At 40.0% G+C, this 24,146-nt stretch overlaps 1 protein-coding gene across 2 annotated transcripts in view; it reads left to right on the top strand.

Annotated features, from left to right (window-relative positions):
• Positions 1-24,146, top strand: part of NUDT6 (nudix (nucleoside diphosphate linked moiety X)-type motif 6) — a 59,608-nt gene that overhangs the window by 1,317 nt on the left and 34,145 nt on the right. For both annotated transcript variants that reach the window (XM_010860269.1, XM_010860270.1), the window contains exons 2-3: positions 3,395-3,598; positions 12,019-12,074. In XM_010860269.1, the coding sequence (XP_010858571.1) occupies positions 3,395-3,598; positions 12,019-12,074 (260 nt within the window). The remainder of the gene's footprint in view (positions 1-3,394; positions 3,599-12,018; positions 12,075-24,146) is intronic.

Consider the following 24,146-nt stretch of genomic DNA (forward strand, 5'->3'; position numbering starts at 1 on the left):
ACTTGTTACTTGTTAGTGATTAAAGCTCTACCTCAATCAGGAAGGCAAAGCAGAAAGTGGGTTGGATTTGGTGTCACATCCAGGTTTCGGTCTTCCCTGGTGGCTCAGCTAGTAAAGAACCCACCTGCAACTTGGGAGACCTGGGTTAGGAAGATTCCCTGGAGAAGGGAATGGCTACCCACTCCAGTATTCTGGCCTGGAGAATTCCATGGACTGTATAGTCCATGGGGTTGCAAAGAGTCGGACACGACTGAGTGGCTTTCTTTCTCTTTGACCAGGTTTCAAGTCCCACATTCTGCCACATGCTTAACCAGGCGTTAGGATAATCACCACTGAAAATATCTGCCCCTTAGGTTGCTTATGTGAATAATGCCAGCTCTAATTACCTTACTGGATAGGTATGGTCATCAAAGATAAATTACATGAGACTAATTTATAAACTCTGAAGTCTTACATACTTTTTAAATAAAATCCTAGTATACTCACTAGGTGCTGGATACTGTTTTTAAGGACTTCAAAATTATTAACTCATTTAGTCCTTATAACCTGATATTTACTACTATTATCCGCATTTCGAAGATGATGGTACTAACAGACAGATTAACTTCTCCTGGCTCTAGAATTTGTTCTTGCTGCACTATAAGAACCATTGCTGGTTTTTTTGTTATTGAGTCAAACAAAACTGAATGATGTTGCCTGTAAAAAGAAACTGAAATAAATAATCTGAGAAGAAAGCCTGATAGGATGTCTAAATCTGTTCTTTCTTTTCAAGCAAATAGAACTGATTGTATATAAATGTATTAGCAATAGTTGTTTTGCACCTTTGCACGTGAGGTCTGTTCTTTTACTGTTCCTGTTATAGACAACTAAATTTAGGTGAAGACGTATTGTGTTATTAAGCTTCACGAATATCTGCGTAAGTGGGGAAATAACGCTGATTCTGATCCTTGCTATGCTACTCAACTAGCTATGTAACTTTACACAAGTCAGTCATTTAATAAATGTGAATTGAGCCCAAGCATAATATCATGTTAACCTGGAGGACTGCAGATGCACAAAATATTGTGTGTGCGTGCTCAGTCGTGTCCAACTCTTTGCAACCCCATGGACTGTAGCCCGCCAGGCTCCTCTGTCCATAGAATATTAGGACTAGAAAAATAAATGACAAAAGATGTCATTAGGCATTGTGTAGTAAGTTCTAATAAATCTATTAGAGGAGTTAAGTTCACATTTGGAAACCATTTAGGGAAAGCTTATTGTCAAAGAGGTGGTATGTGAGCTCACTTTGAAGAATATATTTGAGCTAAGGAATGAGGGACAGGAGGAAAAATCATTAAAGTTTATTAGCGAAAAAAGAGAAAAAAAAAGATTTTAAAAATGATTCTTAGACTTTGAGCATTGGAGCCAGAAGTATACCGGTAAATAAAAACTACTTGAGGATGGCTGTAGGAGTCAGTTTTGAATACAGGTATGAAGAAGTTTGAAGCAGCAGCCTTCAGAAAATGAGAGCAGCTGGAGAGCAGCAAAATTCAGTGTTCAGTGAGATCAGGACCGGGCAAGCATCCTTGTATAGTTGTTAGCTGAAGCAGTGGGAGTGGACAGATTCTCCAAGTCAGAGTGTGAAGATAAAAAATAGTAAACAAGTGGCTTCAGCTTTTTCAGAACTTTTTTTCTGAACTTTTTTCCCCTAAACTTTCAGAGCTTCAGCTTTTTCCCTTGATTGGAGTGATTGGAAAGGAGGACTTGGGAACTTCCTGTGGTGATAGAAATCTGTAATCCTGACTGGAATGTGGACTACACAAGTGAATGCATAGGTCAAAACTCAAATGTTCGCTTAGGATTTATGCATTTCACTTTATGTAACTATGTCAGTTTTTAAGAAGATACCAGAGAAAGTTCAATGTGAGAAGGATGTGACAGGACCCCATAGCCCCAAATCAAGAAGTCTATTAAGGCCCCAAGTTGTTTGTCACTGTGTTAGTCACACTGACTTTGAAAGAGTAGAGAAACAATGGTCCTTAACAGGGAGATGCTTACCTCGGAGGCTGTAGAAGAGGAAGGAATGGAATCTAACCATTAAATGATCCAGTCTTTTCCCCTGTCTCCACACATTTTATAGGATTATTGTAAAGATTGAGATGGTGGATACAGAAAGTGATCTGGGAAGTTTTTCTGAAACTGTTAAGTATTCTTCACCTGTAAATTTAGCGGTCACTGTACTTGCCTTTCATGTTGTGAGAACTTAATAAAATACTGTATCTAAAATGTCTGGATTTTAGTAAGGGCCAGATAAATTAGCATCTTTTTCCCCCAACTCAATCTTAAGTCACAAAGTAAGAGAATTTAAAGTCAAAGACCAAAAATATATTTTAAAGTTTGTCATGGTATAATTAATAATAAAGTAAGATTATAACAATACTTTGACAACCTGATGCAGAGAGCTGACTCATTTGAAAAGACCCTGATGCTGGGAAAGATTGAGGGCAGGAGGAGAAGGGGACAACAGAGGATGAGATGGTTGGATGGCGTCACCAACACAATGGACATGGGTTTGGGTGGACTCCGGGAGTTGGTGATGGACAGGGAGGCCTGGCGTGCTCCGATTCATGGAGTCGCCAAGAGTCAGACACTGACTGAGCGACTGAACTGAACTAAACAAACAATCTACATGTCCAAAATTAGGTTAGTTAAGTAATTTGTGGTACACCTAAATGTATGAGGAAAATTATGCAGTCATTAAAAATATATGTTCATTAAAGAATTTTAATGGTAACAAAATGTCTATATTAAAAAAAAAGCATGTTGTAAATTATATGTGGTGTGTCAGTTCCAAAATTATATTTATGGAAAAAGGGTCAAAATTTTAAATGTCTCTGTGTGCTAATGTGAAGTTTTGATTTCTTCATTTTATTTTCAAAATTTTCTAGAACTACCATACATTATTTAAAAGCAAAGCTAATTTTTAACCACCTCAAAATGTATAAACCAAAAAAAAAAAAAACCCCACATATATTTGAAACAGTAAATAAAAGCCCGTGGTAGTCATTTATAAAGACTGAAACTCATTGTTAAAAAGAACAGCATTGAAACAGTAATTTATTTAAATCGGTTTGTGCATTCTGCAATTATTGAGCACAAATTGTATGTCAGGTATTGTCAGATGATATATAAAGATCATCACTATATTGACTTCATTTTCAAGAAATGGGGAAATTATGCTGCTGATGTATGTTAACAGGACATTTTGGGATCCCCCCTTACCCCCTCCACCACCATCCCCCAAGTGGAACTTGAATATGACTTATTGGAGGAAGTGACACCCAGAGTTGAGTTTTAATTTATTCCAGTTTTCTCTCTGGAAAATATTTATAGATGTCTGTTTTTTGCATTTCAGCTGCAGTACAGAAATGGAGATCAGAAGGTAGAGTAGCGGTGTGGCTGCACATTCCCATCCTCCAAAGTCGATTTATTGCCCCTGCCGCTTCCCTGGGCTTCTGCTTTCATCACGCGGAATCAGATTCATCTATGCTGTCTCTGTGGCTGGGAGATGGGCCCAGCAGATTACCAGGATATGCTACACATCAAGTGGGAGTTGCAGGTCAGTTTCAAACTGAAGATAATCAGAATCAATTGTTTAGAGGATTACCTGATTTCTTCTTAGAGCTGAAAGTGAAGTCGCTCAGTCGTGTCCAACTCTTTGCGACCCCATGGCCTGTAGCCCACCAGGCTCCTCCGTCCATGGGATTTTCCAGGGAAGAGTACTGGAGTGGGTTGCCATTCCCTTCTCCAGGGGATCTTCCGGACCCAGGGATTGAACCCAGGTCTTCCACATTGCAGGCAGGCTCTTTACCATCTGAGCCGCACTTTATTCATGTGGAATGAATAATTTGATTAAATGATTATCTTCCAACTGGAGCTAATGCTTTAAAGAGATGAAGTTTGCCTTATGAATCAGCAGAGGGCAGCACAGAGAACAAGCAAGGTTAGTTTTCCAAAGGATATGTTTGAACATGTTTTACACAGACATTTGAACTTCACTACTGAAATAGGAACACTTAATGGGATCCAGGAATATATCATTTCATTATGGTACACCGTGTTAGTATGAATTGTGTGATAATAAAACTGTAAAGTTGAATTTAAGGTGAAGCAAACCAGTTTTTCAGTGATTGGAACATGACTTTTAAGTCAGTGGTTAGCTTGAGTGCTTTGAGCTAAGACGGGAGTTCTCAAATTGTGTGCGCACATGCTTACTCACTCGTATCTGACTCTCTTTGACTCCAGGAACTGTAGACCGCCAGGCTCTTCTGTCCATGGAATTTTCCAGGCAAGACTATAGAGTGCATCAAAATCACCTGGAGGGGGTTGTTAAAGCAGATTGCTGGGCCCCAGCCTCAGGAGTTTTTAATTCATTTGGTCTGAGATGCGGCCCGAAAATTGCAATTCTAATAAATTCTCTGCTGCTGCAGCTGCTGGTATTGATGCTGGTTCTCTAGGATGACCCTTTGAGAACGAGGGTTAAGAAAGCTCTCAGGTTTTCAGAAAAATGAAAATAGGAAAAAATGCTTGTGATTTATTACAAGGCAGCAATATGTATTGTTAGTAATTTATTAATAAGAGCATCATTTGCCTTCATATAATTAATAAGAGTTTTAAAAGGTAGTCCTCATCTTCAAAGTATTCTAAGGAGTTGCTCAAGGATTTCTAGTGTTTTCTCTGTCCACAGTCTCACTATCCTGTAGCAAATAGAGGCAATTCAGCTTTCCATTCTTCTCTGCTTCAAAAGACCACTTGAAAATTTGATGACAGTCTCACACTTCTTTAAAAAGACATACAGATAATTATCAGTTCATTGATACAGACTTTCAAATTAGAGTTTCCAGTTAGTACTAGAGAATTGGTAATACATGCATAAAGAGTCACCTATGAAGAACTTGTTTATAACTAAGTACTATATATTATGGTTAAGATATGCCATAGGAGTTTAGGGGATGAGAAATCTGGAACTTGACCAGAGTTTTGAAGAATAACCAGGATTTGAAGTGGCCATAGAGGTCGGAAGATACTGTAAGACATTTTTCTAAAAAGATACAGTTTTTTAGATGAAGAGAAAATAGTTGACATTTTTTGTTAAAAGCTACAAGATGTAGCTGGTTAAGGAATTCAGAACATACCACCCTCAAATATGCCAAAGTGAAGACAATTGAGAGAGAGCAGGAAGGGCTCTCTGCCTGACCCTTTCTACCTAAAAGCAGGGCATAAATTTTTCTACCATAAAGAGGAGAATATTATCACCAGAGATGGGGAGTTGACATTGAGATAAATCTGTACAAACCTTATGAAATAACAAGTAAAGTGTTAATCACTCAAGTCATGTCTGACTCTTTGCGACCCCTTGAACTATAGCACTCCAGGCTCCTCTGTCCATGGAATCCCCCAGGCCAGAATACTGGGGTAGGTTGCCATTTCCTTCTCTAGGGGATCTTTCCAACCCAGGGATCGAATCGATGTCTCCTGCAGTGCAGACAGATTCTTCACTGTCAGTACAAACCTTATGAAAACAACCATTATGTTTTGCTAGTTTCCCCATATAGTTAGTTCCTCGGCACTTTTTTCACCGTTTATCTCCCCTAGAACAAAGCCCTCGTTCTTTGGTCATTTATGCACAATTTATCCCTCTTTCCTAGAATGGTATATACATAAGCCCCTGGGTCTAAACACTTTGAGGAGATTTTCATTTCTGTGGAGACCTCCACCCAGGCCACGTGGTAATATTAACACCAAATAAAATGTACATATTTCTTATCCATTAATCTGTCATGTCAGTTCAGCTCAGGTCTCAGACACAGCTGAAGTGAGTAAAGGGAAAAAAAATCTTTCCTCCTCTACATTGGAAAGCTGTGGCTTTCCTCCTGTCTTCAAACAGCTTCTATCTGCCTCAGAGCTGTTAAACCTACTGGCTTCTCTTCCTGCAGTGCTCTTCCAGAGAGCTTTGTTTATTGAGCTCTTTAGAGCTGAAATATCTCCTCAGAAAAGTTCCTGACCTTCCTGCATAAAATAGTCCTCCCACCTACCAATCCCATCATCCTTTATCCAGCTCTGTTTTTGTTTTTTAATATTTATTTTAATTTGTTTATTTGGCCATGCCAGGTCTTAGTTGCAGCATGTGAAGTCTTAGTTGTGGCAGGTGGGATCTAGTTCCCCCACCAGGGATCAAACCCAGGTCCTCTGTATTGGGAGCATGGAGTCTTAGCCACTGGACCACCAGGGAAGTTCCCAGCTCTGTTTTTGTTTGTAGAACTTATCACAATTTGAAATTACCATGTCCTTAATTGTCCCCACAATAATGTGAAGTCTGGGACGGCAAATATTTTATCTGTCTTGTTTACCTCTTAATCCTCAGACTAAACACAGTGTCAAGCTTCTCGGGTGGCACAATGGTAAAGAATTTTGCCTGCCAATGCAGGAGACACAGAAGACATGAGTTTGATTTCTGGGCTGGGAAGATACCCTGGAGAAGGGAATGGCAACCCAATCCAGTATTCTTGCCTGGGAATTCCATGTACAGAGAAGCCTGGCAGGCTACAATCCATGGAGTTGGAGAGAAGCGGATACAACTGAGCATGCATGCAAAAATACATTGTCTGGTATAATCTAGGTGCTCAGTAAATATTTCTTGAATGAATGGTTGGATAGATCTTCAAATGGTAATGTCAGCCCTCTGAAAAGGCAATTGTGTGGTGAAGGTACTGGACAGTGAGAGTACCTGCTTGTGACCCAGAAAGGACATCAGTTTCAAGGCTTTGTGAAGTTGGGCACTCAAAATTATACCACTCACAGGATTATTATGAAAAATAGTACTGCTGCTGCTGCTAAGTCACTTCAGTCGTGTCTGACTCTGTGTGACCCCATAGACGGCAGCCCACCAGGCTCCCCCATCCCCGGGATTCTCCAGGCAAGAACACTGGAGTGGGTTGCCATTTCCTTCCCCATTGCATGAAAGTGAAAAGTGAAAGTGAAGTCGCTCAGTCATGTCCGACTCTTAGCGACCCCATGGACTGCAGCCTACCAGGCTCCTCCATCCATGGGATTTTCCAGGCAGGAGTACTGGAGTGGGGTGCCGTTGCCTTCTCTGGAAAAATAGTACAGTACCTGACTAGTCATCTTAATACAATAATTGAATCCCTAATCTCTTTGGGTTTCAGTTCAGTCACACAGTTATATCTGACTCTTTACAACCCCATGAACTGCAGCATTCCAGGCCTCCCTATCTATCCCCACCTCCTGGAGTTTATTCGAACTCACGTCCATTGAGTTAGTGATGCCATCCAACCATCTCATCCTCTGTCGTCTCCTTTTCCTCCCACCTTCAATCTTTCCCAGCGTCAGGGTCTTTTCAAATGAGGCAGCTCTTTGCATCAGGTGGCCAAAGTATTGGAGTTTCAGCTTCAACATCAGTCCTTCGAATGAATATTCAGGACTGATTTCCTTTAGGATGGACTGGTTGGATCTCCTTGCAGTCAAAGGGACTCTCAAGAGTCTTCTCCAACACCATAGTTCAAAAACATCAATTCTTTGGTGCTCAGGTTTCTTTATAGTCCAACTCTTAACATCTGTACATGACTACTGGACAAACCATAGCTTTGACTAGATGAACCGTTGTTGGCAAAGTAATGTCTCTGCTTTTTAATATGCTGTCTGGGTTGGTCATTACTTTTCTTCCAAAGAGCAAGTGTCTTTTAATTTCATGGCTGCAGTCATTATCTGCAGTGATTTTGGAGCCCCCAAAAATAAAGTCTGTCATTGTTTCCACTTTTTCCCTGTTTTCACTGTTTCTTTGGGTTTATTTAGCTTCTGTGTTGTGACCAGCAGGGGTCGCTCACATTGTGTTTACCGGTGCTATTTTTGGCTCATTTATAGTGAAGGAAGGAAAAGTTCAATTTGTGTAATGACAAATTATTAAAAATTAAGAGTAGATTTTCTTGGTTATTTCTTTGGCCTTAAACTCACATAAAGTCCAGTTAAATTATTTGTTTTTGTTGTTAAGTTGCTAAGATATTTCCAACTCTTTGTGACCCCATGGACTAGAGCACTCCAGGCTTCCCTGTCCTTCACTGTCTCCCGGAGTTTGCTCAAACTCACGTCCATTGAGTCAGTGATGTCATCCAGCCATCTCATCCTCTGTCACCCCCTTTTCCTCCTGCCCTCAATCTTTCCCAGCATCCAGGGTCTTTTCCCATGAGTTGGCTGTTTGTATCAGCTGGCCAGAATACTGGAGCTTCAGGATCAGTCTGTCCAATGAATTCAGGGTTGATTTCCTTTAGGATTGACTGGTTTGATCTTGCTGTCCAAGGGACTGTGAGGGTCTTTTCCAGCACTACAGTTCAAAAGCATCAATTCTTTGGTGTTGAGCCTTCTTTGTGGTTCTACGCTGACACCTGTACATGACTACTGGAAAAACCGTAGCTTTGACTATACAGACTTTTGTCAGCAAAGTGATCTCTCTGCTTTTTAATACACTCTGTGTCATAGCTTTCTTCCAAGGAGCAAGCATCTTTTAATTTCATGGCTGTAGTTGCCATCAACAGTGATTTTGAAGCCCAAGAAAATAAAATCTGCCATTGTTTCTACGTTCTCCCCAGCTGTTTGCCATGAAGTTATGGGATGGGATGCCATGATTGTAGTTTTTTGAATGTTGAGTTTTAAACCAGCTTTTTCACACTCTTTTTGCAAGCTCCTCAAGAGGCTCTTTATCTCTTCACTGTCTGCCATTAAACTGGTATCATCTGCGTATCTGAGGTTGTTGATATTTTACCCTTAATCTTAGATTATCAAGATTAAGATTATTAAGATTATCAAGATTAAGATAAATCAAGCTTAATCTTAAGCTTGATTGAGCCTGGAATTGGACTGAGTGCTTCATCCAGCCTGGCATTTCACATGATGTACCATGGGGTTGCTGAGAGTCAGATATGACTGAGTGACTTCACTTTCACTTTTCACTTTCATGCATTGGAGAAGGAAATGGCAGCCCACTCCAGTGTTCTTGCCTGGAGAATCCCAGAGACAGGGGAACCTGATGCGTTGCCGTCTATCGGGTCACACAGAGTCGGACACAACTGAAGCGACTTAGCACTTAGCACACTGTATATAAGTTAAATAAGCAGGGTGACAATATATAGCCTTGACATGCTCCTTTCCCCATTTTGAACCAGTCCATTGTTCCATGTGCAGTTCTAACTGTTGTTTCTTGACCTGCATACAGATTTCTCAGGAGGCAGGTATGGTGGTTTGGTATTCCCTTCTCTTTAAGAATTTTCGACAGTTTGTTGTGATCCACACAGTCAAAGGCTTTAGTGTAGTTAGTGAAGCAGATGTTTTTTTGTAATTCCCTTTTTCTATGATCCGGTGGATTTTGGCAATTTGATCGCTGGTTCTGCTACCTTTTCTAAATCCAGCTTGTACATACGGAAGTTTTCAGTTCACATACTGTTGAAGCTTAGCCTGAAGGATTTTGAGCACTACCTTGCTAGCATGTGAAATGAGTGACATTATATGTTGGTTTGAACATTCTTTGGCATTGCTTTTCTTTGGGATTGGAGTGAAACTGACCTTTTCCAGTCCTGTGGCCATTGCTGTTTTCCAAATATGCTGGCATGTTGAGTGCAGCACTTTAATAGCATCATCTCTTAGGATCTTAAATAGCTCATCTGGAATTCCATCACTTATACTAGCTTTGTTTGTAGTAATGCTTCCTAAGGCTCACTCAACCAATTATAGTTTATATTTTCTACTAGAAGCCAACATTAATGTTAATTATCTCACTTTGTGGTTTTCTTTCTTGACTTTGAAGTGCTAAAATGGGATGTTTAAATTTCAGAGAAAATTGTTCTTCCGTTTGTTACGTGTATCTATTCCCTACTGTATTGCATCTGTAATATTTATTACCGCCTTATGTTCTATATCGGAGAAGGCAATGGCACCCCACTCCAGTACTCTTGCCTGGCAAATCCCGTGGACGGAGGAGCCTGGTAGGCTGCAGTCCATGGGGTCTTGAAGAGTCAGACACGACTGAGCGACTTCACTTTCACTTTTCACTTTCATGCATTGGAGAAGGAAATGGCAACCCACTCCAGTGTTCTTGCTGGAGAATCCCAGGGACGGGGGAGCCTGGTGGGCTGCCGTCTCTGGGGTCACACAGAATCGAACACAACTGAAGCGACTTAACAGCAGCAGCAGCATGTTCTATATGGGCTCCCCAGGTGGTGCAGTGGTAAAGAATTCGCCTGCCAGGCAGGAGAAACAGGAGATGTGGGTTCAATCCCTCGATCAGGAAGATCCTCTGGAGTAGGAAATGGCAACTGACTCCAGTATTCTTCCCTGGATTAATTGCATGGACAGAAGAGCCTTGTGGGCTACAGTCCGTGGGATTGCAGAGTAGCACACAACCAAGCGACTAAGCACCGTCAGGTGGCGCTAGTGGTAAATAATCCACCTGCCAATGCAGGAGAAGTAAGAAACAGAGGTTCTGTCCCTGGGTGGGAAAGATCCCCTAGAGTACCAAATGGCAACCCACTTCAGTATTTTTGCCTGGAGAATCCCATGGGCAGAGGAGCCTGGTGCCTATAGTGCATAGGGTCGCAAAGAGTCAGACACTACTGAATCAACTTAGCTTGCACACAGGTTCTACATAATTTATTTTTCATTTGTAACTTCGTACCAGCCTCAAAACAAGAGCCTCATAATGATAGGGCATTTTGTTCACCACTGTATCCTTGTGGTTCAGTTGCTAGGTTGTGTCTGATTCTTTGAGACTGTATCCTTAGCAACTGGAAACGTGCCTGACACAAAAAAAAAGATCTCAATTCATATACTATAAATATAGAACCTACATGTGTTATATATAGGAGCTCAATTAATATTGAATGAATGAATAGAAAGTATATTTTTAACAATATCTTCCCACATTATGTAAATACAAATAATGTTTAAATTATAGCATTTAAAGAAACTTAATGCAAATCTTTAAGTAAAAGTTGCTCAGTAGTGTCTGACTCTGACCCTGTGGACTGCAGTCCGTGGAATTCTCTAGGCCAGAATACTGGAGTGGGTAGCCTTTCCCTTCTCCAGGAGATCTTCCCAACCTAGGGATCAAACCCAGGTCTCCCACATTGCAGGCAGATTCTTTACCAGCTGAGCCACAGGGAAGCCCAAGAATACTGGAGGGTATAGTCTATCCCTATTCCAGCGGATCTTTTGACCCAGGAATCGAAGCTGGGTCTCCTGCATTGCAGGTGGATTCTTTACCAACTGAGCTATCAGGGAAGCTCTAGATCATTAAAGTGTCATTTTGTTTTTGACCTAGCATTACCCAAGGATAGAAAAAAACTTAATTTTGAGTGCCTGATATCTAGCAAAATGCCTAGTGTGCTGGGCAGTGTATATGTTGAATGAATAAATCAAAGAAATGGTCTAGAACTTTAAAAAATATAAACTGCTGATTAAAAAGTATTCTGTAGCAATATATTGGTAAGTTATAAAGTTGTGTACATAATGTGATAAGGGAATTTAAGTGGCTTTAAGGAAGAAGTCTTGAACTGAAAGTTGAGATATTTGAGATTTGGATCATGTTTATACATAGTGATTCAAGGAATAAGTATCAAAATGGAAAAGTCAATCCATTGATTCAATGGATATTTTTAAGCACTTAAAATTGGACACTAAATGCTTAAAAGAATAGAAAGAATATTTTAACTATCATCAGGAATAGATGATCTAGAGAAGGAGATGCAAATGATTATTCTGTAAGATAGCATATGCTAGAACCATCGTTGTTACTTTCAGCCATTAAAGACCCAAGATAACTGAGCAACTGGTTTCTTACTGAAGTTATTTTACAACTCTTCAAGGATGAGGTGGTTATTTGAACTAGGCCTTCAGATGACCACAGGTAATAGTGTGGGAGTAATCTGAGGTGAATGAAATTCATATTTCTTGATTATCTTTTCCCCCCAACAGGAGCTGTATTTGATGAAAATACTAGAAAAATACTGGTTGTCCAAGATCGAAATAAAGTAAGTTGCTGCTTCTTTATAGTTGCTTTCTAAATATTTACTTCTATCTAGAGAAAAATAAAGTGTGGAAACTTTGATATGCTTAAAAAATATAGAAAGATATTTTTTATTTACTGCAATCAGTATTTTTATTGACATATGGTTGATTTACAATGTGTGAATTTCTGCTGTGTAGCAGTGATTCAATTATACATATATACACATTTCTTTTTTAATAGTCTATTCCATTAAGGTTTATCAAAGGATATTGAGTATAGTTCCTTGTGCTGTAAAGTAGAACCTAGTTGTTTATTCATTCTATGTATAAAAGCGTACATCTGCCCAACCTCCATCTCTCCCCCAACCCCCTCCCCCATGGCAACCACCAGTTTGTTCTGTATGTCCATGATTTCAGTTTCATAGATCAGTTTGTATCATATTTTAGAATCCACATATAAATGATATCATGTAGTATTTATCTTTCTGACTTCACATAGTGTGATAATCTCTAGTTCCATTCATGTTGCTGCAAGTAGCATTATTTCATTCTTTTTTCCCCCAAAGATTATTTAATTTTTTGACTGTGGTGGGTCTTCATTGCTGCATGCAGGCTTTCTTCAGTTGTGCTGAGCAGGGGCTACTTTGCATTGTAGTGTGCAGCCTTCTCATTGAGGTGGCTTCTCTTGTTACAGAGCACAGGGTCCAGGTGCTCAGGCTTCAGTAGTTGTAGCTTGCAGGCTCCAGAGTGCTGGTTCATTATTGTTCCGCACGGGCTCAGCAGCTCCCCAGCACAGGGGACCCTTCTGTACCAGGGGTCAAACCAGTGTCCCTTGCATTGCAAGGCAGATTCTTAACCACTTGTCCAGTGGTTCCCAGACCAGGGAAGCCCTGTCTTGTTCTTTTTTTGTGGATGAGTAGTATTCTATTCTGTATATATATATGTACCACATCTTTTTACAGGTTTTTCTATTAAATGGTAGTCTTGGTGATGCAGAATTCTATTATATTTTCTGTTGACCAATCATGATACAGTGGTATTAAGTGAGTAATAGTTACATAATCACAACAGTAAAATATTTTGATCAGTTTTCACAGTCAGTAGCCAGACAATAAAAGATAATTACAATTGCAAGCCATAATGGGAACATGATTAGTCTAACAATAAAATAATTACATACAGTTTGGAGGGGGGGGGTCAAGCAGAGTGATGTGATAAGGGAAAATGCATACATGCACATATTTTCATCTACCCAGCCAGTGTATGTCTTTTGTTTAATACATTTAATCCATTTACCTTTAAGGTAATTATTGATATGTATGATCCTATTACCATTTTCTTAATTGTTTTGGGTTTATTTTCTGTAGCTCTTTTCCTTCTCTTCTGTTTACTGCCTAGAAAGTTCCTTTAACATTTATTGTAAAGCTGGTTTGGTGGTGCTGAATTCTCTTTACTTGTCTGGAAAGCTTGATTTCTCCATCAAATCTAAATGAGAGTCTTGAATTCTTTTTCAGGAAGGTTGCCTATCTCCACTTCATTTAGTTGTTTTTGGGGGGTTTTTGTCTTGTCCCTTCCTCTGGGACATAACTTTCTGCTTTTTCATCCTGATTAACTTTCTTTAATGTGGTTTTTGTTCTAGCCCCAGTGAACTCTGGTTCTTCTGTCTTGCTCTGGTGGGCAGGGCCTTGCTCAGTAAATCTTTAATCCAATTATTTGCTAATGGGTGGGGTTGTGCTCCCTCCCTGTTAGTTGTTTGGCCTGAGGATACCCAGCCCTGGGGTCTAAGGGCTCTGTTTTTGCTGTTCAGTTGCCCAGTTCTGTCCGACTCTTTGCCACCCCATGAACTGCAGCGGGCCAGGCCTCCGTGTCCCACACCATCTCCCAGAGTTTGCCCAAGTTCATGTCCATTGCATCAGTGGTGCCATCCAGCCATCTGATTCTCTGACACCTTCTTCTGCCCTCAATCTTTCCCAGCATCCAGGGTCTTTTCCAGTGAGTCGACTGTTCACATCAGGTGACCAAAATATTGTAGCTTCAGCATCAGTCCTTCCAGTGAATATTCAGGGTTGATTTCCTTTAAGACAGATTGGTTTGATCTTCTTGCTGTCCAAGGGACTCTAAAGAGTCTTCTCCAGCACCACAGTTCAAAGGCATCAATTCTTCTGCACTCTGCCTTCTCTATGGTCCAACTCTCACAATCATACGTGATCATTGGAAAGACCATAACCTTAACTATATGGACCTTTGTCAGCAAAGTGATGTCTTTGCTTTTCAACACACTATCTAGGCTTGTCATGCCTTTCATGCCAAGAGGCATTTGTCTTCTGATTTCATGACCACGGTCCCCATCCACGGTGATTTTAGAGCCCAAGAAGAGGACGTCTGTTACTTCTTCCATCTTTTCCCCTTCTATTTGCCATGAAGTGATGCGGCCGAATGCCATGATCTTAGTTTTTTTAGTATTTACTTTTAAGCTGGCTTTTTCACTCTCCTCCTTCACCCTCATCGAGAGGTTCTTTAGTTCCTCTTTGCTTTCTGCCGTTAGAGTGGTATCATCTGCATACATGAGGTTGTTGGTGTTTCTCCTGTTGTAACTCATCCAGCCTGGCATCTTTCATGATGTGCTCTGTGTATAAGTTAAATAAACAGGGTGACAACAGACAGCCTTGGCATACTCCTTTCTCAATCCTGAACTAGCCAGTTGTTCCATACAGAGTTCTAACTGATGCTTCTTGACTTGCATACATGTTTCTCAGGAGACAGGTAAGAGGTCTAGTATTCCCATCTCTTTAAGATTTTTCCAGTTTTTTATGATCCACACAGTGCAAGGCTTTAGCATAGTTAATGGAACAGGTAGATGTTTTTCTAGGAATTCCTTTGTTTTCTCTGTGATCCAGCAAATGTTGGCAATTTGATCTCTGGTTCCTCTGCCTTTTCTAAACCCAGCTTGGATATCTGGAAGTTCTTGGTTCATGTAATGCAGAAGCATACCATGCAAAATTTTAAGCATGATCTTAAATGGCAACCCACTCCAGTATTCTTGCCTTGAAAATCCTATGGACAGAAGAGCCTGGCAGGCTATACAGTCCATGAGGTTGTGAAGAGTCAGACATGAATGAGCAATTTGACTTTGCCTTACTTTAGTAGTGTGGGAAATGAGTGCAATTGTCCAGTGGTTTGAACATTCTTTAGTACTGTCCTTCTTGGGATTAGGATGAGGATTGACCTTTTCCAGTCCTATAGTCACTGCTAGGTCTTCCAGATTTGTGGACATGTTGAGTGCAGCACTTTGATAGCATATCTTTAGGGGTTTTAAATAGCTCTACTGGAATTCCATCACATCCATTACTAACTTTATTGACAGCAGTGCTTTTTAAGGCCCACTTGACTTCACACTCCAGAATGTCTGGCTCTGGGTGATTAACCATACCATAATGATTATCTGGTTAATTTTTGTACAGTTCTTTATGTATGCTTCTGGCTTCATTTAATCTCTTTGGCTTCTACTAGGTCGCTCTTGTTTCTGTCCTTTATTTGTGCCCATCTTTGGATGAATTGTTCCCTTGATATTTCCAGTTTTCCTGAAGCTCTAGTCTTTCCCCTTGTGTTGTTTTCCTGTATTTCTTTGCATCATTCATTGAAGAAGGCCTTCTTGTTTCTCCTTGCTATTCTCTAGAACTCTGCGTTGAGCTGGATGTACCTTTCCCTTTCTCCCTTGCTTTTCGCTTTTCCTCTTCAGATAACCACTTTGCCTTCTTGTTGGGGTGGGTTTGTTCACTGCCTTCTGAACTGTATTACAGACCTCTGTCCATAGTTCTTCAGGCATGCTGTTTACTGGATCTAATCCCTTAAATCTATTCATTACCTCGATTGCATATTCATAGGGAATTCAAGTCGTACCTGGCTCAGTTCAGTTCAGTCTCAGTCGTGTCCGACTCTTCACAACCCCATGAATCACAGCACGCCAGGCCTCCCTGTCCATCACCAACTCCCAGAGTTCACTCAGACTCACATCCATCGAGTCAGTGATGCCATCCAGCCATCTCACCCTCTGTCGTCCCCTTCTCCTCTTGCCCCCAATCCCTCCCAGCATCAGAGTCTTTTCCAATGAGTCAACTCTTCGCATGAGGTGGCCAAAGTACTGGAGTTTCAGCTTCAGCATCATTCCCTCCAAAGAAATCCCAGGGCTGATCTCCTTCAGAATGGACTGGTTGGATCTCCTTGCAGTCCAAGGGACTCTCAAGAGTCTTCTCCAGCACCACAGTTCAAAAGCGTCAATTCTTCAGCGCTCAGCCTTCTTCACAGTCCAACTCTCACATCCATACATGACCACAGGAAAAACCATAGCCTTGACTAGACAGACCTTTGTTGGCAAAGTAATATCTCTGCTTTTGAATATGCTGTCTAGGTTGGTCATAACTGTCCTTCCAAGGAGTAAGCGTCTTTTAATTTCATGGCTGCAGTCACCATCCGCAGTGATTTTGGAGCCCAGAAAAATAAAGTCTGACACTGTTTCCACTGTTTCCCCATCTATTTCCCATGAAGTGATGGGACCGGATGCCATGATCTTCGTTTTCTGAATGCTTTAAGCCAACTTTTTCACTCTCCACTTTCACTTTCATCGAGAGGCTTTTTAGTTCCTCTTCACTTTCTGCCATAAGGGTGGTGTCATCTGCATATCTGAGGTTATTGATATTTCTCCTGGCAATCTTGATTCCAGCTTGTGTTTCTTCCAGTCCAGCGTTTCTCATACCTGGCTAGCCTGGTGCTTTTCCCCACTTTATAGTTTAAGCCTGAATTTTGCTTTGAGAAGCTGATCTGAGCCACAGTCAGCTCCAGGTCTTGATTTTGCTGACTCTAAAGAACTTCTCTATCTTTGGCTACAAAGAATGTAATCAGTTTGATTTCGGTATTGACCCTTTGGTAATGTCCATTTGTAAAGTCATCTCTTGTATTGTTTCAAAGGATGTTTGCTATGACCAGTGCATTCTCTTGGCAGAATTCAGTTAGCCTTTGCCCTGCTTCATTTTGTGCTCCAAGACCAAACTTGCCTGTTATTCCTGGTATCTTGACTTCCTATTTTTGCATTCCAATCCCCAGTGATGAATAGAACATATTTTTTTGGTGTTAGTTCTAGGAGATCTTCTAGGTCTTCAAGGAACTGACCTTAAATCTATTCATTACCTCGACTGCATATTCATAGGGAATTTAAGTCGTACTTGGCTCAGTTCAGTTCAGTCTCAGTCGTGTCCGACTCTTCACGACCCCATGAATTGCAGCACGCCAGGCCTCCCTGTCCATCACCAACTCCCGGAGTTCACCCAGACCCACGTCCATTGAGTCAGTGATGGTGGTAGGGGCATAGACTTGAATTACTATGATGTTGAATGGCTTGCCTTGGAAACAAACCCAGATCATTCTGTGGTTTTTGAGGTTGCACCCAAGGACGGCATTTCAGATTGTTTTGTTGATTATGAAGACTGCTCCATTTCTTCTAAGGGATTCTTGCCCAAAGTAGTAGATATAATGGTCTTCTGAATTAACTTCGTTCATTCCCGTCCATTTTAGTTCATGGATTCCTAAGATGTCTATGTTTACTCTAGCCATCTCCTGCTTGACCATGTCCAATTTACCTTGATTCATGGACCTAATATTCCAGGTTCCTATGCAATACTGTTCTTTGCAGCATCACATTTTACTTTCATCACCAGACAAATCCACAACTGAGCATCATTTCCACTTTGGCCAAGCCACTTCATTCTTTCTGGGGCTATTAGTAGATGTCCTCTGCTCTTTCCTAGTAGCATAGTGGACACCTTCTGGCCTGGAGGACTAATCCTTTAGTGTCGTATCTTTTTGTCTTTTTATACAGTTCAGGAGGTTCTCATGGCAAGTATACTGGGATTATTTGCCATTCCCTCCTCCAGTGGATCATGTTTTGTCAGGACTCTCTACTGTGACTCATCTGTCTTGGGTGGCCCTACATGGCATGGCTCATAGCTTCATTGAGTTACACAAGCCCCTTTGCCACAACAAGCCAGTAATCTGTGAAGGGCTCTGTAGTAGGGTTAATGGTGACCCCCAGGAGGGCTTACACCAAGGGGGACCTTTCATGACTACTACTGCCAGTGCTCCAGTCCCAGTGATGAGCCCCTGCCAACCCACACCTCCACAGGAGACCCTCCAACACTAGCAGGGGTTTTGGTCAGTATCCTGTGGAGTCACTGCTCCTTTCCTCTGGTTTCTGGTGCAGGCAAGATTTTGTTTGTGCCGTCCAAGACTGGAGTCCCTGTTTCCCCTAGTCCTGTGTAAGTCCTGTAATCAAATCCCGCTGGCCTTCAAGGTCAGATTCCCTAGGCCGGGAACCCTGATGTGGGGTTCAGAACCTGTACAACAATGGGAAAACTTCTTTGGTATTATTCTCCAGTTTGTGGATCACCCACCTGGTGGTCATGGGATTTTATTTTATTGTGATTGCGCCCCTCCTACTGTCTCTCTGCAGCTTCTTTGTGGATGTTCGATATCTTTTGATGGGTTCCATTATCCTCCTTTCAATGGTTGTTCAATAGCTAGTTGCGATTTTGGTGTTCTCACAGGAGAAGATGAGCACCCATCCTTCTATTCTGCCACCTTAAACTGGAACTACCACATTTTTATTCGTTCATCTGTGGAAGGTCATTTAGGTTGTTTCCATGACTGGGCTATTGTAAGTAATGCTGCTGTGAACATAAACATGCAAGTATCTTTTTGAATTTGCATTTTGCTGGATCACATGGTAATTCTATCTTTAGTTTTTTGAGGAACTTCCGTTCTGTTTTCCATAGTGGCTCTACCAACTTATATTCCCAGCAATAGAGTAGAAAGGTCCCCTTTTCTCCACATCTCCTCCTGCATTTGTTATTTATATGGAGTTTTTAGCAGTGGCGATTTTGGTGTGAAGTGGTACCTCATTGTAGTTTTAATCTGCACTTCTCTAGTAACTAGCAGTGTTGAGCATCTTTTCATGTGCTTATTGGATGTCTGTATTTCTTCTCTGGAGAAATACCTATTTAGGTGTTATGTCCCTTTTTCAATTGGGTTGTTGATTTTGTGTTACTGAGTTGTTCGAGTTGTTGTATTTTGGAAATTAAGCCCTTGTCGATCTCATCATTTTCAAATATTTTCTCCCATTCTGTAGATTGTCTTTTAATTTTGTTTATGGTTTTTCCTTTGCTCTGCAAAAGCTTCTGAGTTTCATTAGGTTTCATTTGTTTATTTTCTTTTTGTTTTCATTACGAGGTGGGTTAGAAAAGATCTTGCTGTGATTTGTGTCAGTGTTCTGCCTGTGTTTTCCCTTAAGAGTTTTATAGTATCTGGCCTTATATTTAGGTCTTTAATCCATTTTGAGCTTATTTTTCTGTGTGGTGTCAGGGAGTATTCTAATTTCATTCTTCTACATGTAGCTGTCCAGTTTTCCGGGAACCACTGTCTTTTCTCCATTGTATATTCTTGCCTCCTTTATCATAGAGTGTGTGTATGTGTGCTTAGTCGTGTCCAAGTCTTTGCAACCCCATGGAATGTAGCCTGCCAGACTCCTCTGTCCATGTAATTTTCAAGGCAAGATTACTGGAGAGGGTTGCCATTTGCTATTCCAGGCCATATTCTTGACCCAGGGATCAAACCCATGACTCTGGCATCTCCTGCATTGACAGCTGTATTCTTTACCACTGCACTGTGTGGGAAGCCCTTGTCATAATTACGTGAACATAAGTGTGTGGGTTTATCTCTGGACATTCTGTCCTGTTCCATTGATCTATATTTCTATTCCTGTGTCAGTCCCATACTGTTTTTATTTTTATTTTTTTTTATTTTATTTTTAAACTTTACATAATTGTATTAGTTTTGCCAAATATCAAAATGAATCCATCACAGGTATACATGTGCTCCCCATCCTGAACCCTCCTTCCTCCTCCCTCCCCATACCATCCCTCTGGGTCGTCCCAGTGCACTAGCCCCAAGCATCCAGTATCGTGCATTGAACCTGGACTGGCATCTCGTTTCATACATGATATTTTACATGTTTCAATGCCATTCTTCCAAATCTTCCCACCCTCTCCCTCTCCCACAGAGTCCATAAGACTGTTCCATACACCAGTGTCTCTTTTGCTGTCTCGTACACAGGGTTATTGTTATCATCTTTCTAAATTCCATATTTATACTGATGTTAAATTGGATTGCTTACTTAATTTCTCTTTCCAGTCTTTCATTGTTAGCCTATAGAAAGGCAACAGATTTCAGTGTATTCATTTTGTATCCTGAAACTTTAATACTGAATTCATTGGTGAGCTCTAGTAGTTTTCCAGTAGCATTTTTAGGATTTTCTGTGTATCGTGTCATCTGCAATCAGTGATAATTTTACTTCTTATTTCCAATTGAGATCCCTGTTAACTTTTTTTCTTCTCTGATTGCTGCAGCAGGACTTCATAAACTATGTTGAATTACAGTGGTGAGAGTGCATATCCTTGACTTGTTTCTGATCTTCGAGGAAATGCTTTCAGCTTTTTACTGTTGAGTATGATGTTAGCTGTGGGTTTGTCATATATTTCCTATATGCTGAGGTAGGTTCCTTCTGTGCCTACTTTCTAGAGTTTTGTTTTTTGTTTTTTTATAAATGGGTGTTTAAGTTTTCTTCAAAAGCTTTTTCTGCATCTATTGAGATGATCATATATTTTTCTTCTTCAGTTTGTTAATGTGATATATCACACTGATTTGTAGATATTGATAAAACCTTATATCCTTGAAATAAATACCACTTGATCATGATGTATGATCCTTTTAATATATTATAAAGTTCAGATTGCTGGTATTATGTTGAGGATTTTTGCGTCTGTATTCATCAGTGACATTGACCTGTAATTTTCTTTTTTTGTGATATCGTCTGATTTTGGTATCAGGGTGATGATGGGCTCATAGAATGAGTTTGGGAGTGTTTCTTCCTCTGCAATTTTTGGGAATAATTTCAAAAGAGTGGGTGTTAACTCTTCTCTAAATGTTTGATAGAATTAGCCTATGAAGCCTTCAGGTCCTGGACCTTTGTTTGTTGGGAGATTTTTAATCACAGTTTCAATACTTGTGAAGTCTGTTTATATTTTGTTTCTTCCTGCTCAATTTTGGAAAATTATACCTAAGTATTATTCCATTTCTTCTAGAATGTCTGTTTTATTGGTATATAGTTGCTTGTAGTAGTCTTTTATGATCCTTTGTATTTTTATTGTGTCTGTTGTAACTTGTTCTTTTTCATTTCTTTTATTATTGATTTGAGCCCTTTCACCTTTTTTTCTTGATGAGTCTGGCTAAAGATTTATCAATTTAGTTAACTTTTCCAAGAACCAGGCTTTAGTTTCATTGATCTTTGCTGTTTTCTTCATCTCTATTTCATTCATTTCTGCTCTGATCTTTATGATTTCTTTTCCCCTCTTTCAGTTTTATTTTTTCTTTCTCTAGTTGCTTTAAGTATAAGGCTAGGTTGTGAATTTGAGACTTTTTCTTGTTTCTGGAAGTAAGATTGGATTGCTATAAACTTCCCTCTTAGGACTGCTTTTGCTGCATCCCATAGGTTTTTGGATCATCATTTTTGTTTTTATTTGTCTCTAGGCATTTTTTGATTGCTTCTTTGATTTCTTCAGTGACCCATTAGTTATTTAATAGCATACTGTTTAGCCTCCATGTGTTTGTTTTTTATAGTTTTTCCTGTACTTGATTTCTGACCTCATAGCATTGTGGTTGGAAAAGATACTTGGTATGGTTTCAAGTTTCATAAATTTACTGAGTCTTGCTTTTTGGTCCAAGATATCAATCCTGGAAAGCATTGCATGTGCCCTTGAGAAGCATATATATTTGCTGCTTTTGAATGGAATGGTCTATAAGTATCAGTTAAGGCCATCAGGAATAATATGTCATTTAAGGCCTGTGTTTCTCTGTTGATTTTCTGTCTGGATGATCTTTCCATTGATGAAAGTGGGCTGTTAAAGTCCGCTACTATTGTATTACTGTTGATGTCTTCTTTTATGGCTGTTAATATTTGCCTTATATATTGAGGTGGTCCTATGTTCAGGACATTTATATTAATGATATACCTTCTTGGATTGATCCCTTTATCATTATGTACCATCCTTCTTTGTCTTTTGTAATAGACTTTATTTTAAACTCTATTTTGTCATATGGCAGTGAGTTTGAGATTTTTCTTATATCCAGGGGTAAGATTGTATTGCTATAAACGTCCCTCTTAGAACTGTTTTTGTTTTGCTTAGAACTCTTTGGCTCTCTTTAAATTCCATTTGCATGGAATGGCAGTACAGAGCATGATACAATTTTTTTAACTTTTTTTTTAATATGTTGATTTAAAATATTGTTAAGTTTCAGGTGTTTGTTGAATCTGAACATGGAGCAAAGAATATTTCAGAATATTGAGCAGAGTTCTTCTGCTAAATAGTAAATCCTTGTTGCTTATCTATTTTATGTGTAGTGTTTTGTATCTGTTAATCCCATACTCCTAGTTTATCACTCCCAACAATGTTCCCTTTTAGTAACTTTGTTACATGAATCTGCTTCTGTTTTGTATATATAGATTCATGTCTATTATTTCTTAGATTCCACTTACAGTTAGTATCTTGTATTAGTCTTTCTCTGATTCACTTAACTAAGTATTCATTAGATCCATCTATGTTGCTTCACATGGCAATATTTCATTCCTCTTTATGTCTGAGTAATATTCCATTGTAAATATATACCACAGCTTCTTAAGTCAGTGGTTTATTTCTGAGAACGTGGATTGTTTCTACAGTGCCATAGTTTTTGTGAATAGTAGTGCTGTGAACATTGTTAGATATGTATCTTTTTGAATTAGAGTTTATGTCTTTCTGGATATGTACCCAAGCTTTGTGCAGTGGCACTGTTGTAGCCAGTGAGGTTTATCCAAGGTATGATTATTGTTAATTGGATATATAACCAGGAGTAGGATTATTGGATCATGTGGTTGTTCTATTTTCAGTTTTTTAAGGAACCTCCATATTTTTTCCCATAGTGGCTGCACCAGTTTACATTCCCACTAGCTGTGTAGAAGGTTCCCTTTTCTCCACATACTCGCCAACATTTACTGTTTGTAGACTTACTGCTGATGGCCATATGAAGTGATACCACACTGTAATTTTGATTTGCATTTCTCTAAGAGTTAGTGCTCCTTGGAAGAAAAGTTTTGACCAACCTAGATAGCATATTCAAAAGCAGAGACATTACTTTGCCAACAAAGGTCCGTCTAGTCAAGGCTATGGTTTTTCCTGTGGTCATGTATGGATGTGAGAGTTGGACTGTGAAGAAAGCTGAGCGCCGAAGAATTGATGCTTTTGAACTGTGGTGTTGGAGAAGACTCTTGAGAGTCCCTTGGACTGCAAGGAGATCCAACCAGTCCATTCTAAGGGAGATGAGTCCTGGGTGTTCATTGGAGGGACTGATGCTGAGGCTGAAACTCCAGTACTTTGGCCACCTCATGCAAAGAGTTGACTCATTGGAAAAGACTCTGATGCTGGGAGGGATTGGGGGCAGGAGGAAAAGGGGACGACAGAGGATGAGATGGCTGGATGGTATCACGGACTAGATGGACATGAGTTTGAGTAAACTCAGAGTTGGTGATGGACAGGCAGGCCTGGCGTGCTGCAAGTCATGGGATTGCAAAGAGTCGGACATGACTGAGTGACTGAACTGAACTGAACTGAACTGAAGAGTTAGTGATGTTGCCTGTTGACCATCTGTCTGTCTTTGGAAAAATGACTCATATCTTCTACCCATTTTTCCATCGGTTTGTTTTTTTTTGTTATTCAGTTGTACGAGATGTTCATATATTTTGGAAATACAGCCCTTGTCAGTCATACCATTTGCAAATTTTTTGTCTCTGTCAATATGTTCTCTTTAATTTTGTTTATGGATTCCTTTGCTATGCTAAAGGTTTTACAAATTTGATTAAATCCCATCTGTTTAATTTTGCTTTTTTATTTTTATTTCTTTTCAACACCAAAAACCTCTTCTATTAGGGTATAGCCAGTTAACAATGTTATGGTTTC

The sequence above is a fragment of the Bison bison genome, unplaced genomic scaffold (genome assembly GCF_000754665.1).
Source record: "Bison bison bison isolate TAMUID 2011002044 unplaced genomic scaffold, Bison_UMD1.0 scf7180017864465, whole genome shotgun sequence".
Classification (NCBI taxonomy): domain Eukaryota; kingdom Metazoa; phylum Chordata; class Mammalia; order Artiodactyla; family Bovidae; genus Bison; species Bison bison.